The sequence below is a fragment of the Pelophylax lessonae genome (genome assembly GCF_965119305.1).
Source record: "Pelophylax lessonae genome assembly, chromosome: 2".
NCBI lineage: Eukaryota > Metazoa > Chordata > Amphibia > Anura > Ranidae > Pelophylax > Pelophylax lessonae.
The window spans coordinates 611,965,402-611,980,636 of record NC_138769.1 but is presented as its reverse complement, the minus strand read 5'-3'; the positions used below and the strand labels follow the sequence as shown (position 1 = coordinate 611,980,636).

The 15,235-nt window shown below is 48.1% G+C and overlaps 1 protein-coding gene across 2 annotated transcripts in view; it reads right to left on the bottom strand.

The window, feature by feature from the left end:
• The window catches only part of ATM (ATM serine/threonine kinase), a 276,722-nt gene that overhangs the window by 184,777 nt on the left and 76,710 nt on the right, over positions 1 to 15,235 (bottom strand). For both annotated transcript variants that reach the window (XM_082248434.1, XM_082248435.1), the window contains exon 24: positions 922 to 1,091. In XM_082248434.1, the coding sequence (XP_082104560.1) occupies positions 922 to 1,091 (170 nt within the window). The remainder of the gene's footprint in view (positions 1 to 921; positions 1,092 to 15,235) is intronic.

The window sequence follows — 15,235 nt, the reverse complement described above, 5'->3', positions numbered from 1 at the left end:
AACCGTTCTACATAGTAGAACGGTCAGATCTTCACTTTTACACAGGGAGAACTGACAGGCAGCTTGTTTACACAAGCTGCTCTGTCTTTCTCCCTTCACAGGAGCGATCGCAGTGTGACTGGCGGACATCGAGTCCGCCGGTCACACGCACTGACTTGCCTGTGAACGAGCCTCGGCGGGCGCGCGCCCGCCCGCGATAGGCTCGCAAGTCAGTGACAGGCGAGTGACGTACCGATACGTCACTCTGCCTGGCCGGGGCTGACCGCCGCAGTATATAGTCGTGCGGCGGTCGGCAACCGGTTAATTGATATTTCTTCTTTTTTTGCACAAAATAGTTATTTAAGCAGAAAAAGAGCAGTACTGGTCCCTGGGACATCTGGCATATTGTGCAAGTTTACAATGCATACTTGACCATTATAGCAGACCTCCTAGTCCGGCCTCATCCACTGAGGTCCACTAACGGTCATGACTCCATCGTACCCACTGTCATCTTCTCCTTGCCTTATTCAGGCATGGGGTCTTCTTTTATCAGCTATTGGGCTGCCAGTATATGATTTAACTCCCACATATGGACATAGGTATTACATCATCCTTGCACTTGATTTTTACTCTCAGCATCTTACAGATGATAGGAATGTACAGTGCACTTACAAGCAATTGCCAGGAGACAGAAGAAGGCAGGGAAAGGAAGGAATTTGACAGAAGAGAAATCTTTTACTACAAAATTCTACCTGCTACTAAAAAATTGCAAGCCATAATTTTTCAACATCAATATTTTTACTCTTTAAGTGACTCAGTTTTTTTCTAACCACTTATTTTCCTTTGTCTAGCCTGTATTAGAAACATAAGCAGGAATGGGTTTGGCTACAGGTAACACAGCAACTTCCTTAGAATAAAGACATAAAGACAACTATGATTTACCTATAAAAATCCTTCAGTGTTCCATACTGTAACAGAGTGTAGGGAAATGTTGACAAGTTGTAACCAGGAACTTTCATTCTCAGCCACTCGAGAATCAAGTAATCTAAATGAGATGTCATGAAGTCTTTTAAACTTCTATATCCCAGAGTGGAGGACACTTTCTCCAGAACCTGATAAAAAAAAAAAAGAACAGCATATTAATTATTTTACTTAGGAAAATCAATAACCAGCATTCATTATCCCCCAGTGAATTCAATTCAAGGGTCGATTTGTTATAAAAAAAAATTATTTTGTTTGGGTTGACCTCAAAGTCATAATGGCAGACAGCGTCACTTGAAAGTGCTTAGTTGTACACTGCACATTGCAAAAAAGATGCAAATATGATTCACCAATTGCTGACCACCCGCCGCAGATTTACTGCGGAAAGGTGGCTCGGCTGCACGAACCGGCGTAACTGTATGTCGGTCATGTGTGGGGCTAGGGGCGTGCGCGAGCCGTCCCCGCAATGTGCTGATTTGGTTCGGAACCAATCAGTCATCAGGTCCAGACCAATGAGATAGCAAAAACATTAGGAGTGGCCAAATCAACTGTTTGTAACATCCTTAAAAAGAAAGAACGCACCAGTGAGCTCAGCAACACCAAAAGACCCAGAAGACGTTGGAAAACAACTGTGGTGGATGACCGAAGAATTCTTTCCCTGGTGAAGAAAACACCCTTTACAACAGTTAGCCAGATCAAGAACACTCTCCAGGAGGTAGGTGTATGTGTGTCAAAGTCAACAATCAAGAGAAGACTTCACCAGAGTGAATACAGAGGGTTCAGCACAAGATGTAAACCATTGGTGAGCCTCAAAAACAGGAAGGCCAGATTAGAGTTTGCCAAACAACATCTAAAAATGCCTTTACAGTTCTGGAATAACATCCTATGGACAGATGAGACCAAGATCAACTTGTACCAGAGTGATGGAAAGAGAAGAGTATGGAGAAGGAAAGGAACTGCTCATGATCCAAAGCATACCAACTCATCAGTGAAGCATGGTGGTGGTAGTGTCCTGGCGTGGGCATGTATGGCTGCCAATGGAACTGGTTCTCTTGTATTTATTGATGATGTGACAGCTGACAAAAGCAGCATGATGAATTCTGAAGCGTTTCGGCCAATATTATCTGCTCATATTCAGCCAAATGCTTCAGAACTCATTGGACGGCGCTTCACAGTGCGGATGGACAATGACCTGAAGTATACTGCAAAAGCAACCAAAGAGTTTAAGGGAAAGAAGTAAAATGTTATGCAATGGCCAAGTCAATCACCTGACCTGAATCCGATTGAGCATGCATTTCACTTGCTGAAGACAAAACTGAAGGGAAAATGCCCCAAGCAAGCAGGAACTGAAGACAGTTGCAGTAGAGGACTGGCAGAGCATCACCAGGGATGAAACCCAGCATCTGGTGAGGTCTATGCGTTCCAGACTTCAGCCTGTAATTGACTGCAAAGGATTTGCAACCAAGTATTAAAAAGTGAAAGTTTGATGATTGTTAATCTGTCCCATTACTTTTGGTCTCTTAAAAAGTGGGAGGCACATATACAAACTGTTGTAATTCCTACACCATTCACCTGATTTGGATGTAAATACCCTTAAACTAAAGCTGAAAGTATGCAGTTAAAGCACATCTTGTTTGTTTCATTTCAAGTCCACTGTGGAGGTGTATAGAGCCAAAAAGATTAGAATTGTGTCGATGTCCCAATATTTATGGACCTGACTGTGTGTATATGTATATATATATATATATATATATATTTAGCTGCATGTCTCCAATAAAAAAAAATCTCAATAAGCGTATATTTATTGGTTTGCACAAAAGTTATAGTGTCTACAAACTATAGTGTGTATACTGGAATTTACGCAGCTTTTACTTTTCTGACTGACTAGAAATCTAATTTCTTGAAGTGCTAAAATGGCAGGGCAGTACTAACCCCCCACAAATTACCCCTTTTTGCAAAGTAGACACCCCAAGGAACTTCCCCAGAGGCATGGTGAGCCCATTAAATAATAACTTTTTTTGTCACAGGTGTTTAAAAAAATAACAAAAAAATAAAATATATATATATATATATATATATATATATACATACATTTTGGCCAAAATGTATGACAAAATTTTAGTTTATTGGATATTTTTTGTAAGAAAAAGTAGAAAAATTAAATTTTTTCTCATTTTCGGTCCTTTTTGTTTATATCGCAAAAAATAAAAGGTGATCAAATACCACCTAAAAAAGCACTATTTGTGGGAAAAAAGGACTTTAATTTCATTTGAGTACAGCATTGCAAGACCAGTTAAAGTTACACAGTGCCAAATTGCAAAAAAACTTGATTTTTGTAAGAACTTACCATAAAATCCTTTTCTCTGAAGTTCATCGACAGACGCAGCTCTGCTTAATCATAGACTATAGGGTTATGCTCCTCCCACTAGGGATTATTTACTAGGCAAAAAAAAGGCTTGTCCACGCCAATAGGGGCTGTCCCAGCCAGCATAACCCCTCAGGCTCTGCTATACTCAAACAATTGTGTTGCAACAGTGACAGAAAAATACCTCAAAACTCAAAAGTAGAGGGATGGATGCTGCGTCTGTCGAACTTCAGAGAAAAGGATTTTACGGTCAGTTCTTACAAAAATCCAGTTTTCTCTATCGTTCGACAGACGCAGCTCTGCTTAATCATAGACTATAGTGATGTCCCAAAGCAGTAAAAACATGAGGGGTGAGAACAAGACAGGAACAAAAAACCTGAATGCCCCAATGGCCTAACGTAGCCAACCAGGTAAAACAGAGTTCAACCAGAAACAGGAGCTCCCCCAGAACAACGAACCCTCAAAGAGAAAGAAACCAAAAAAGGGGTTCTCTCTTAAACTGCAGCCTGGAAAACCTTGTGGCCAAAAGAAACATTCTCTGATGCCAGCGCATCTATCTTGTAGAATTTCTTAAAAGTATGCACAGACGACCAAGTTGCCGCCTTGCAAACTTGTAGCACCGACACCTAATGGCGAAAAGCCCAGGAGGCACTCAGCGCTCTAATAGAATGCGCCTTCACTAGGAAAGGAGGAATCTGACCCTTCAGTGAATAGGCCTGTACCACCGTGTGTCTGATCCATCTGGAAATGGTTGCAGCAGACACAACCAGTCCTTTACGAGGTCCATCCGTAAGGACAAAAAGGGCATCCGATTTTCTCAAGGACGCAGTGGTCTCTAAGAAAACCCTGATAGCCCAGACAACATCCAAAGAATGTAAAGCATTCTCCTTAGGATGCTGAGGATTAGAGAAAAGGGAAGGCAGTATAAAGTCTTCATTGAAATGAAAATCAGAAACCACCATAGGAAGGAAAGACTGATTAGGTCGAAGTACCACCTTATCTCTGTGAACCACCAGATAAGGTGAGCGGGAAGACAACGCTGACAATTCAGATGGGGGCAGAAGTGATTGCTAAGAAGAAGGCAACCTTCTGAAACAAAGCAAGCAGCGAAATCTATTTTCTCAGAAAACAAGCGAGGGCGCACTTTTAGCGATTCGCACCATGAAATATACGATTTCCATGTGCGATGATAGATCTTTCGAGAAGTCGACTTCCTAGCCTTCAAGAGAGTGGGGATTACAGACTCAGAGAGACCCCTATCTCTCAACACCTGACTTTCAGAGGTCATGCCGTTAAAGCCAGCGACTGTAAAGCTGGATGGAAGATCGGACCTTGAAACAACAGATCTTCCCTGAGAGAAAGCCTCCAAGGAGGTACCGGTGGCCAATCTTATGAGGTCTGAGTACCAAGACCGACAAAGCCAGTCTGGAGGCACCAGAAAGACCGGAATGTTTTCCACCTCTATCCTGCGCAGAACATTCAAGGGGAGAAATGCATAAATCAGCCGATACTGACCCCAAGGAGCCACCAGGGCGTATGTGGCGTCGGCCAGAGGATCTTGAGACCTGGCTACAAATCTCTGCACCTTCTTCTTGAGGCGGGAGGCAAACAGATCGACCTTGGGGGTCCCCCACAGAACACACAGTAGGTGAAACACCTCTGGGTGTAGGGACCACTCCCCTTGATCCAACACCTGAGGACTCAGGTAATCCGCCTGTCAGTTTTCCACACCTGGGATGTGTACAGCAGAGAGGGCTGGAACAAATCTTTCTGCCCAAGTCAGTATCTCGGCCATCTCCCTGGCTGCCAGGACACTCCTGGTGCCCCCCTGGTGATTGATGTAAGCCACAGCCGTGGCGTTGCCGGATTGAACCCGAACCGGACAATCACGTAGACGAGTCGTCCAATGACTCAGACAAAGTTTGTCCAAGGGGAGGAAAACCCTGACCAGGGCTGAATCCAGAGTCAGGGCTAGGTTCTTATTACCGGAGTCAATGCAGATTTTTTTAAATTGATGTTCCAACCAAACTCTTGTAAAGTTCGGACAGTGACCTCCAGATTCTCCAACAGAACCGAATGAGAGACTGCTCTATACAGGAGATTGTCCAGGTATCCCAGTACCGCAATCCCCCTCCGGCGCAGCAATGCTAACACCAGAGCCAGATCCTTGGTAAACACCCTGGGAGTGGAGGCGAGACCAAAGGGTAACGCCACAAATTGATAATGCTGCTCCGCTACCGCAAAGCGAAGAAACCACTGGTGTCCAGCGTAGATAGGGATGTCCACTACTGTACGGATGGACTCAATCCGAAACCTCTATAACTACACAAGGCGGTTCAGGGCTTTGAGATCTAGGATGGGGCACACCTTGCCTTCTTTTCTGGGCATTGTGAACAGGTTTGAATAAAACCTCTGAAAGCGTTCTGATGCTGAAACCGCCACAATCACTCCTTGTGACAGCAAGTTGTGTACTGCCCCCATCAAGTCCATTAACCTGGCTGGGGACAATAGAAGATTGGACGGGAAGAACCTGTCCTGTGGACAAGACCGGAATTCGAGTTTGTATCTGAAACGGATCAATTCGTAAACCCATTTGTCCTGAATCAAGGAAGTCCAAGGTTTCTGGAAGAATCAAAGGCGACCCCCACCACAGAATCGGGGGCATCCCTTCATGCAGACGAGGGCTTGTCTGCGGGTCCGCATTTGCCACCCTTGGACTTACCAGGCCATGGCTTCTTGGACCCCCTTGAAGATCTAAACGGTTTACCTTTTTCCTGTGACCTGGAGTCATGAAAAAGACTTATGAGCAGTAAAGGAAGGCCCCCGCCTAGAGCGCGGCACCTTGCCTTTAGAAGATTGGGGCAGATCAGTACTCTTACCCCCCGTGATACCTTAGATCAACAAATCCAGAGAGGCTCCAAATAGCTTTTCCCCCCGTAAAAGGGAGATCAGCGACAGCTTTTTTAGAAGCCTGGTCAGCCGACTAGCATTTCAGCCATATCAGGCATCTAATATTATTATTATTATTATACAGGATTTATATAGCGCCAACAGTTTGCGCAGCGCTTTACAATGTGAAGGAAGACAATACAGTTACAATACAGTTCCTAACAGGAGGAGCTAGAATGCCCTGCTCGTTAGAGCTTACAATCTAGAAGGGAGGGTCAAGTGAAACAAAAGGCAATAACCGTGGGGGATGGGTTGATGGAGAAAATGGAGGTATATTTCTTAGGTGTGGGTAGGATAGGCTTCTCTGAAAAGGAGGGTTTTCAGAGATCGCCTAAAAGCTAATAGAGTGGGAGATAATTGGACAGATAAGGGTAAGGAGTTCCATAGGATTGGAGGGGCTCTGGAAAAGTCCTGGAGGCGAGCGTGGGAGGAGGTGATGAGTGAGCTAGAGAGCAGGAGGTTTTGAGAGGAACGAAGAGAGTGATTAGGTTGGTATTTTGAGATGAGGCTGGTGATGTAGCTGGGGGCTAGGCTGTGGATTGCTTTGTAAGATGTTGTAAGTATTTTGAATTTAATTTGTTGAGTGAGCAGAAGCCAGTGGAGGGCTTGACAGAGAGGAGCAGCGGACACTGAGCGATTGGTGAGGTGGATGAGTCTGGCAGCAGCATTCATGATGGATTGAAGGGGGGATAGCCTGTGTAGAGGTAAGCCAATGAGAAGGGAGTTGCAGTAGTCGAGGCACGAGATGACCAGGGAGTGAACTAGGAGTTTTGTTGTGTCTTTGGTTAGAAAGGGGCGTACTTTGGAGATGTTGCGGAGGCTGAGGCGGCAAGATTTGGACAGCGATTGGATGTGGGGTTTGAAGGAGAGTTCAGAGTCCAGGACAACACCTAAGACCTTGGCATGTGGGGATGGGCTGATGGTTATACCATTGATATTGACGGAGAAAACAGGGGAAGGGGCACGTGGTGGAGGAAAAATTATAAGCTCAGTTTTGGATGGATTGAGTTTGAGGAAGTGGTGAGACATCCAGACCGATATATCTGATAGTAAATTAGTGATGCGCGAGGAGACTGAGGGAGAGAGCTGAGGAGTGGATAGATAGATTTGGGTATCGTCAGCGTAGAGATGGTAGACGTAGATAATAGCAACCCCCACTGCTGACGTCCTGGCCATCAATAAGGCCAAGTCCAGGAACGTATCACAAATGAACACCAGGGCTTGGACCAACTGGTCTAACAGTTCCAGAACCGCAGGGGGAAGCTGTGCCGTAATCAAGCCAACTTCACCCATTTAGTAGCAGTCTGTGCTAGGAGAACGTTCTTAAAGTTAGCTTTTAACATGTGACCCATCACCACATGTACATGGCGGGATAAGGATTCCACCCATCTATCCACGGCACCAGAGTCACTTTATTCAACCTGGCCACCAGGGAATCCAACCTTCGGTGGAAAAGCCGACCTGGTATCCACTGCCTCTGCAAAGGGATAACGGCGTGCACAGCGCTTAGGCACCACCAGCATGTGCTTAATGCATCGCCATTGTTCATCCACAATAGAGTGAAACGAGTCAGGACAAGGGAATAATTTACCTAATTTGCGGGAGCTAAAAGACACCTACGTTCCTGACGCTGTGGTTTCATCAGCCATTTTAAGAGTTTCCCACACAGAAACTATCAAATTTTCTACCAAGGTGCGTTCTCGCGCGACAGTGGAGGAGGACAGATCGGCTTCACCATCAGAATGTGAAGACACTGACCCCTCAGGGTGGTCTGCTTCTGGGGCAACCATCTCTGTGTCAGAATCCGAAGATCCTGGGACTCCATTTGCAAACAAAAAATTATTATTTTTTGTGTGCACTGTCCCTTTAAGACCGCAAAAAACACGGTCTACCTGTTTTTACTGCGGACCCCAAAAACCTGAGCAGTGTCTAAATATAGCAAAGCAGGAGAGGCAAACCTACAGGGGACCCCCAGAAACTTTCCTGGTCAGGGTCAAAACCAAAAGTAACACAGAAGAAAAAGGAAGAGGAAGCAACTCTGCATCAAGCATTGAAGAAAAAAAAAAACGTGGTGCATGCCAGTCCTCAGGACCACAAGAAAATGGCTACCTGCTGGCAGAAAGCAATAGAGCAGCAGGGGGGATTACCCCATCAACAACACTTAGTTCATGGGGAAATTGAGCTCAACCCAGCAACCTGAATGAAAAAAAAAAAAAAAACAACAGAGATAGCAATAATAACACAAGCGATGCTAATGCAGTGATCTCCCCCGCTGTGCTCTTGTATCCCGACAGGCTTACTACCCAAGCCAACACCTGACCCCCCCCCCCCCCCCGCCCCAAGGACATACTGCATTGGCTGCAGCTCTGATCAGATGCTGGTTTTTCCAGCATGCCCTTTCCACAGAAGCCGGTCCTGAGACCAGCTTCTGTAGAACAGACAGCTGTACACACAGCTTGAAGTCACACGATTGCTGCCGAACCAACCAATATTGGATTTTTTTTTCTAGCCTGTGTGTACAAGGTGTAAGTGTCAAAGGTTTAGAAGCTTGTCTTGCCCATTGTATGTTCATGAGAACTGGACTTCGCAAGTCCCTAGTCCAGCTATTGGGACAAATCACCCTGAGCTAGTTGACAAATTGGAAAAAAAAAATAGAGCAGCTGGATTTGGGACTGTACAGGCCAGACAAGGAGCTAGATATTTTATAAAAATATACAGTTTATTAGATAACAATAGTTAAACAACCATACATGTATGTTTTTATATGAATAAAACCAAACCGTGCTGGTAGAGTTCATTGTATACAATTATACACCGAAAATTGAGTGCTGATACAGTAGATTTTTCATCTCAATATGCGATTTTGCCAAATTTGCTTCATCAGGGCTGCTTGACAAATTGTAGTCAGCCAAAACACCTTCTACTCAGAAACATCTAAAAGGTTGGGAATATTTATAAAAACATTTTTTAGGTATGCTGTGTGAATGGAATATAGTGAGGTTTTCATAAATCTGACTGCAAAAGTGGAAATACTTTTGAGGAGTGTTTCAGAGCTTCTCCGTCTCAAGTTTCAGGAAAAGCAGTCATAAAAAATACTTTTGGAATGTTTGGAAATCATCTCTATATCTAAAGAAACAATTACTTCTCCTGCCTGTTCCTAAAAGATGAACTATAAATAAGGGAAACCATGAGGCAGTTATGCTGGTACCTTGGTTGAAAAGCTCAGAAGTGAAAGCCATGAAAAAGTGTGAGATCGGAGTTAAAAAAGACTATGTGAATTCCTTGACCTTTGTAGTATACTAGCTTATATTGAAAGTGGTTGCATTATGTAATTACAAGGGACATTCAAGTCAAACCTGGACTTTACATTTTTAAGCTATAAAAAGGGATGCTAGCGTGGTGGTACTACATGCAGTGATAAGAAGCAAATATGTCCTATTACTGCTAGGCAACGCCAGTCCAGAGACCATTAATTAAGATGGCAGACAACAGTGTTAGTGCGTGCATGGAACAGCATGTGGTGATGAAGTTTCTTGTGAACGAAAGTATAAAATCCATGGATATCTATAGACGACTTCAAGCACAGTACGGTGATGAGACACTCAGCCGCATCCAAAGGATTCGTCACCAATGGGACGTCCCAAAGCAGTGTAGACATGAGGGGTGGGAAAAAAAGCAGCCGCGCCTAAGGCAACGCAATACCCACATCAGAGAAAGGAACCTTACCAAAGGAAGGAAACCAACTGGGCAACATGAAAAAAAAACTTGCTTAACAGGAGCAACAACCCAGGAAAGAACAAGTAACCCAGGGGTATAAATACCCCAACAGCCAAGGACCCAAACCAGGGACCCTAAGGCACTGCCGCACTAAGAACTTTACGGCCAAAGGAAGCATCTGCCGATGCCTGAACATCCACCTTGTAGAATTTTGAAAAGGTGTGAAGGGACGACCAAGTCGCCGCCTTACACACCTGGGCCACAGAAGCCCGATGATGACAGGCCCAAGACGTACTCAGAGATCTTGTAGAGTGCGCCTTCACAGGCATGGGGGGAACTTTCCCCTTCAAAGCATAGGCCTGCTCAATGGTCTGTCTGATCCATTTGGCGATGGTAGAAGCCGACGCCGCCATGCCCTTCCGAGGTCCCTCTGGAAGGACAAATAGAGAATCCGTTTTGCGAAAGGATTCAGTCGATGACAGGTAAACCCTGATCGCCCGAACAACATCCAAGGAATGCAAAGCCACTTCCTTTGGATGTTTAGGCTTTGCGCAAAGCGAAGGTAGAACAATGTCCTCATTGAGGTGAAATTCCGAGATCCTCTTCGGAAGGAAAGACGGGTTAGGACGCAAGACCACCTTATCCAAATGAACCACCAAATACGGAGATCTGCAGGACAAGGCAGCCAGCTCCGACACCCTACGAGCCGAGGTGATTGCCACCAAAAAGGCGACCTTCTTGGACAACATAGACAACGAGATCTCCCTGATTTTTTCAAAGGGAGCATGTTGCAACACGGACAGAACAAGATTCAAGTCCCATGGAGGCAAAGGCTCCCTCCTAGGAGGGACCAGATGCCGCACCCCTTGAACAAAGGTGCCAACTAAAGAATTAGACGCCACAGGGCGCTGAAAGAGAACGGCCAGAGCAGAAATCTGACCCTTAATCGTGGCCAACGCCAAACGCTGGTCCACGCCCGTTTGAAGAAAAGCCAACACCCTTGATACCGAGTATGAACGAGGGGAATACCCCCTGGACTCACACCAGGCAAAATAGGCCTTCCAAGTACGGTAGTAAACCTTCCCCGAAGAGGACTTTCTAGCCTTAATCAAGGTGTGAATGACCTCAGGGCATAGACCCCTATCCTTCAGGATCTGGGTTTCAACAGCCAGGCCGTCAAAGCCAGCGACTGTAAAGCAGGATGAAATATCGGCCCTTGAGACAGGAGATCATCTCGAAGAGGCAGACGCCACGGAGCGTCGACCGCCAGATTCACGAGGTCTGCGTACCAAGACCGGCGAGGCCAGTCTGGTGCCACCAGAATCACAGTTTTCGGTTCCGAGGCCAACCTCCGAAGGAACCTGGACAGCAGCTGAATCGGTGGAAAGGCATACATCAGACGATACTGATGCCAGGGCGCCACCAACGCGTCTGAGGCGTCTGCCTGAGGATCGCGTGTTCTTGCCACGAACCTTTCCACCTTGTTGTTCAGACGAGACGCGAACAGGTCCACATCTAGGGACCCCCACTTCTCGCACAACATCCGAAAGACATCCGGGTGAAGGGACCATTCTCCCTGGTCCAGGGTCTGGCGGCTCAGATAATCCGCCTGCCAGTTTTCCACCCCCGGAATGTGAACAGCAGATATCGCCGGGACGTGCATCTCGGCCCAAGACAGAATGTCGGCTACTTCCCGAGCCGCTCGGGCACTCCTGGTGCCCCCTTGGTGGTTGATGAAGGCCACCGCTGTGGCATTGTCCGTCTGCACCCGAACCGGACGGCCCTGCAGCCTGTCCGACCAAGCCGAAGGCAGAGATTTATTGCTCGCAATTCCAGAATGTTGATCGGAAGGGAGGACTCCTCCTCCGACCAAGTTCCCTGGGCAGACAGAACGCCCAGAACACCACCGCAGCCCAACAGGCTGGCATCCGTGGTGATTACAGTCCACGAGCAAGGGCGAAAGGACTTGCCCCACGACACCGCCGGGGACTGGAGCCACCACCGAAGGTCCCGTCTGGTGCGATGACTCAACGAAATCTGGAGATCCAGAGATTGCGGTCGTCCGTCCCACCTGGCCAGAATCTCCCTTTGGAGACCCCGCGTGTGAAACTGGGCAAAGGGTATCGCCTCGAAAACCGAGACCATCAGTCCCAGACACCTCATGCACGTCCGGAGGGACGAACACTGAACGTCCCTGAGGGACCCGACTTCTTCTTGAAGCTTCCGGAGCTTGTCTTCCGGCAGGAAGACCTTCGCCTGAACAGAGTCCAGGATCATTCCCAGGTAAGGGAGATGAACCGACGGACACAGCGTCGACTTTGGAAAATATATCGTCCAACCGAACTCTTGCAGAGTCTGCATCGTGACGGACAGGTCGTTCACCAGGCCCTGACTGGTCGCAGACTGAACCAGAATGTCGTCCATTCCCCAGGATACCCCAGGATCGAGATGCCCTGGGCTCTCAACAAAACCAGAACCGGCGCAAGCACCTTGGTGAAAACCCGCGGAGCCGAGGCGAGACCAAAGGGCAACGCCACGAACTGAAAGTGAACCTCCGCAATGGCAAATCGAAGGTACTGCTGGTGACCCTCGAAAATGGGAATGTGAAGGTACGCATCCTTCAAGTCGATGGAGGCCATGAATTCCCCCGGAACCAGGGCAGCCACCACCGAGCGCAGGGATTCCATGCGGAACTTGCGAACCCGCACAAAGCGGTTCAGAGCTTTCAAGTCCAGAAACTGACGTACCTTGCCCTCCTTTCTGGGCACAGTGAACAGATTTGAATAGAACCCCCAAAATCTGTCCCGATGAGGCACCGGAATCACCACTCCCTGAGCCCGCAGGTCCCGCACCGCCAGGTGCAGATCCCGCAAGCGCTCCGGAGACAGCTGAAGATTTGAGGGAAAAAATCTGCCCGCCGGCCGAGAGAGAAACTCGATCTTGTATCCAGATCGAACGATTTCCTGAACCCACCTGTCCCGAACACGGGCCAGCCAGGGTTGAAGAAAACTGAGCAAACGTCCCCCCACCCCAGAACTGGGTGAGGGCGCCCCTTCAGGCCGCATTGTTATGGGCAGCGGACCCGGACTGGCCGGACTTTTGCTTACCTGCCCACGGCTTCTTCTGGGAGCCTTGTCCCTTGAAGGGCTTACCCTTATAGTGCGACCAAAAGGCACGAAAGGACCCCTGAGAGGGCCTAAACGAAGCATTCTTCTTGCCGCGAACAAACTTAGACTTGTGAGACTGGGGCAAAAGAGTACTCTGACCCCCAGAAACACCCTTGATCAGAGTATCCAAGGATTCGCCAAAAAGGCGAGAGCCCGCGTAAGGCAAATTAGCCAAAGTCTTGCGAGAAGATTGGTCAACAGACCAACATTTCAGCCAGATCAGGCGGCGGTTCAACACCGCCACACTCTGCAGACGCGCAGCCAAAGGGACCATATCTAGGTCCGCATCACACAAATACATGACACCCTGATGAATCTGATCCACCATAGCCAATGTCGACGGCGAAGCAGAGTCAGCCACCAGAGCGCGCCTGAGCACCTGCGTCCAATCGGCAATAGCCTGGGCTGCCATAATGGAAGCAAAAATAGGCTTCAGCATAGAGCCCGCAACCGTATAAGAGTGACGGGCCAGAGACTCCAATCTCCTGTCCGTAGGGTCCCGGAACACCGGGGTATCCTCAGCAGGAATCGCAGTGGATTTATTCAAAATCGCCACCGCGTGATCCACCTGAGGCGGCACACACCAACGCTCATCAGTAGCCGGTGTAAAAGGATAACGCAGCTTGAACCTACTCGGCACAGCAAAAGGTTTCTTTATGTTGCGCCATTGCTCCTCAACAGCGCGCTGAAATTCCGTAGGGCAGGGAAAAACCTGCGACATTTTGCGTTTTCTCTGTGTCCCATAAGAGGACATCAAAGCAGGAGGACATGGTTCATCCTCCAAATGTAGCGTTTGTTTGATAGAAACAACCAACTCATCCATGATTGCAAGCTCTTCGGACGAGCCAGGGGGAGAATTATCAACTCCTTCCACCTCAGCCTCCCCTTCAGACCCCGCAAGGTCTAAAGAAGAACGAGACCCTGAGAAGGGCACACCAGCCATAGCATCCCCATCGCCCTCTGAATCAGAGGAAATGGACACCCTGGGCCTTTTTGTGGATCGATCAGCCACCAGCATCTGCACCTGAGCAGCAAGGTTAGCTACAATAGCAGCCAGATCAGCCCCCTCAGGGGAAGCAGCAGCAGCCCCCTGGCCCCCTACCAAGGAGGGAGGAAACTTGCTTTCCTGAGAATCCATGCCCCAGTAACTTAGGAAAAAAAGAAGTACTGCCCCTTTAAGGCCGCGGCGATCGCTCACCGCACTCACAGAAACACACTGACCCACCGGGCTAGGAATACAAAGGCAAGGAATACAGGAATGGAAGGTAAAACCTGGAGAGGTCACACAGGCTGCTGCTTCATCGATCGCTGTCCTCAGAGCAAAAGGAAATGATGCGAGACCGACCGCCCACATAAAGCCTATGTAAGGCTACACAAACATGGCCGCCGGCCGAGGCTATAGAGGCAGAAAACACTGACATGTGGCCTGCGCGATCGCCGCCAAAATGGCGGCGTTTGGCGCCAAAACGGCGCTCTCACCACACAGGGTTGGTCACCACAAAATCGTCACAAAAAAATGGCGGACCGCAGTAGCGGCCGCCGCACAGTATGCCCACAACATGTCTTACACAAGCATGTCCTTCACAACACACAGCATGTCACACAGCCTGTTACACAGAGCAGAGCAGGAGAGCCCCCCCCCCCCTTGCAGCCCACAGAGAGCAGCTATACTGACAGGGAGCTCAGCATTATGCACAGACATGCAGGGTCCCACAGTCCCAGACTGACACCCAAGACAGACAGGTCCCCACACAGAAATACACTTACCATCCGGATGGCGTGGGGAGCCTGCACAAGCGATCAAACCGCTGCACCAAGGACAGGGAGAGTCGCAGCCAGGACGCAGAGGAATTGCGGTGCGAAACCGCATGGCGTCCAGTGAGGTAGCCACCTCAACGCAGCATCCCTGCAGCGGACAGGGATGGGTCGTTCATATTTGCCAGGGAAACCTAGCTGAACGCTCGATGGCAGGCTGGGAAGCCACTGGCCCTGAACCCCGGATAACCAGGGAGGCCAGCCCGAGACCCAGCACCGCACGATCATCTTCATCAGAAGACCTGACTAGAGCTGAAAATAA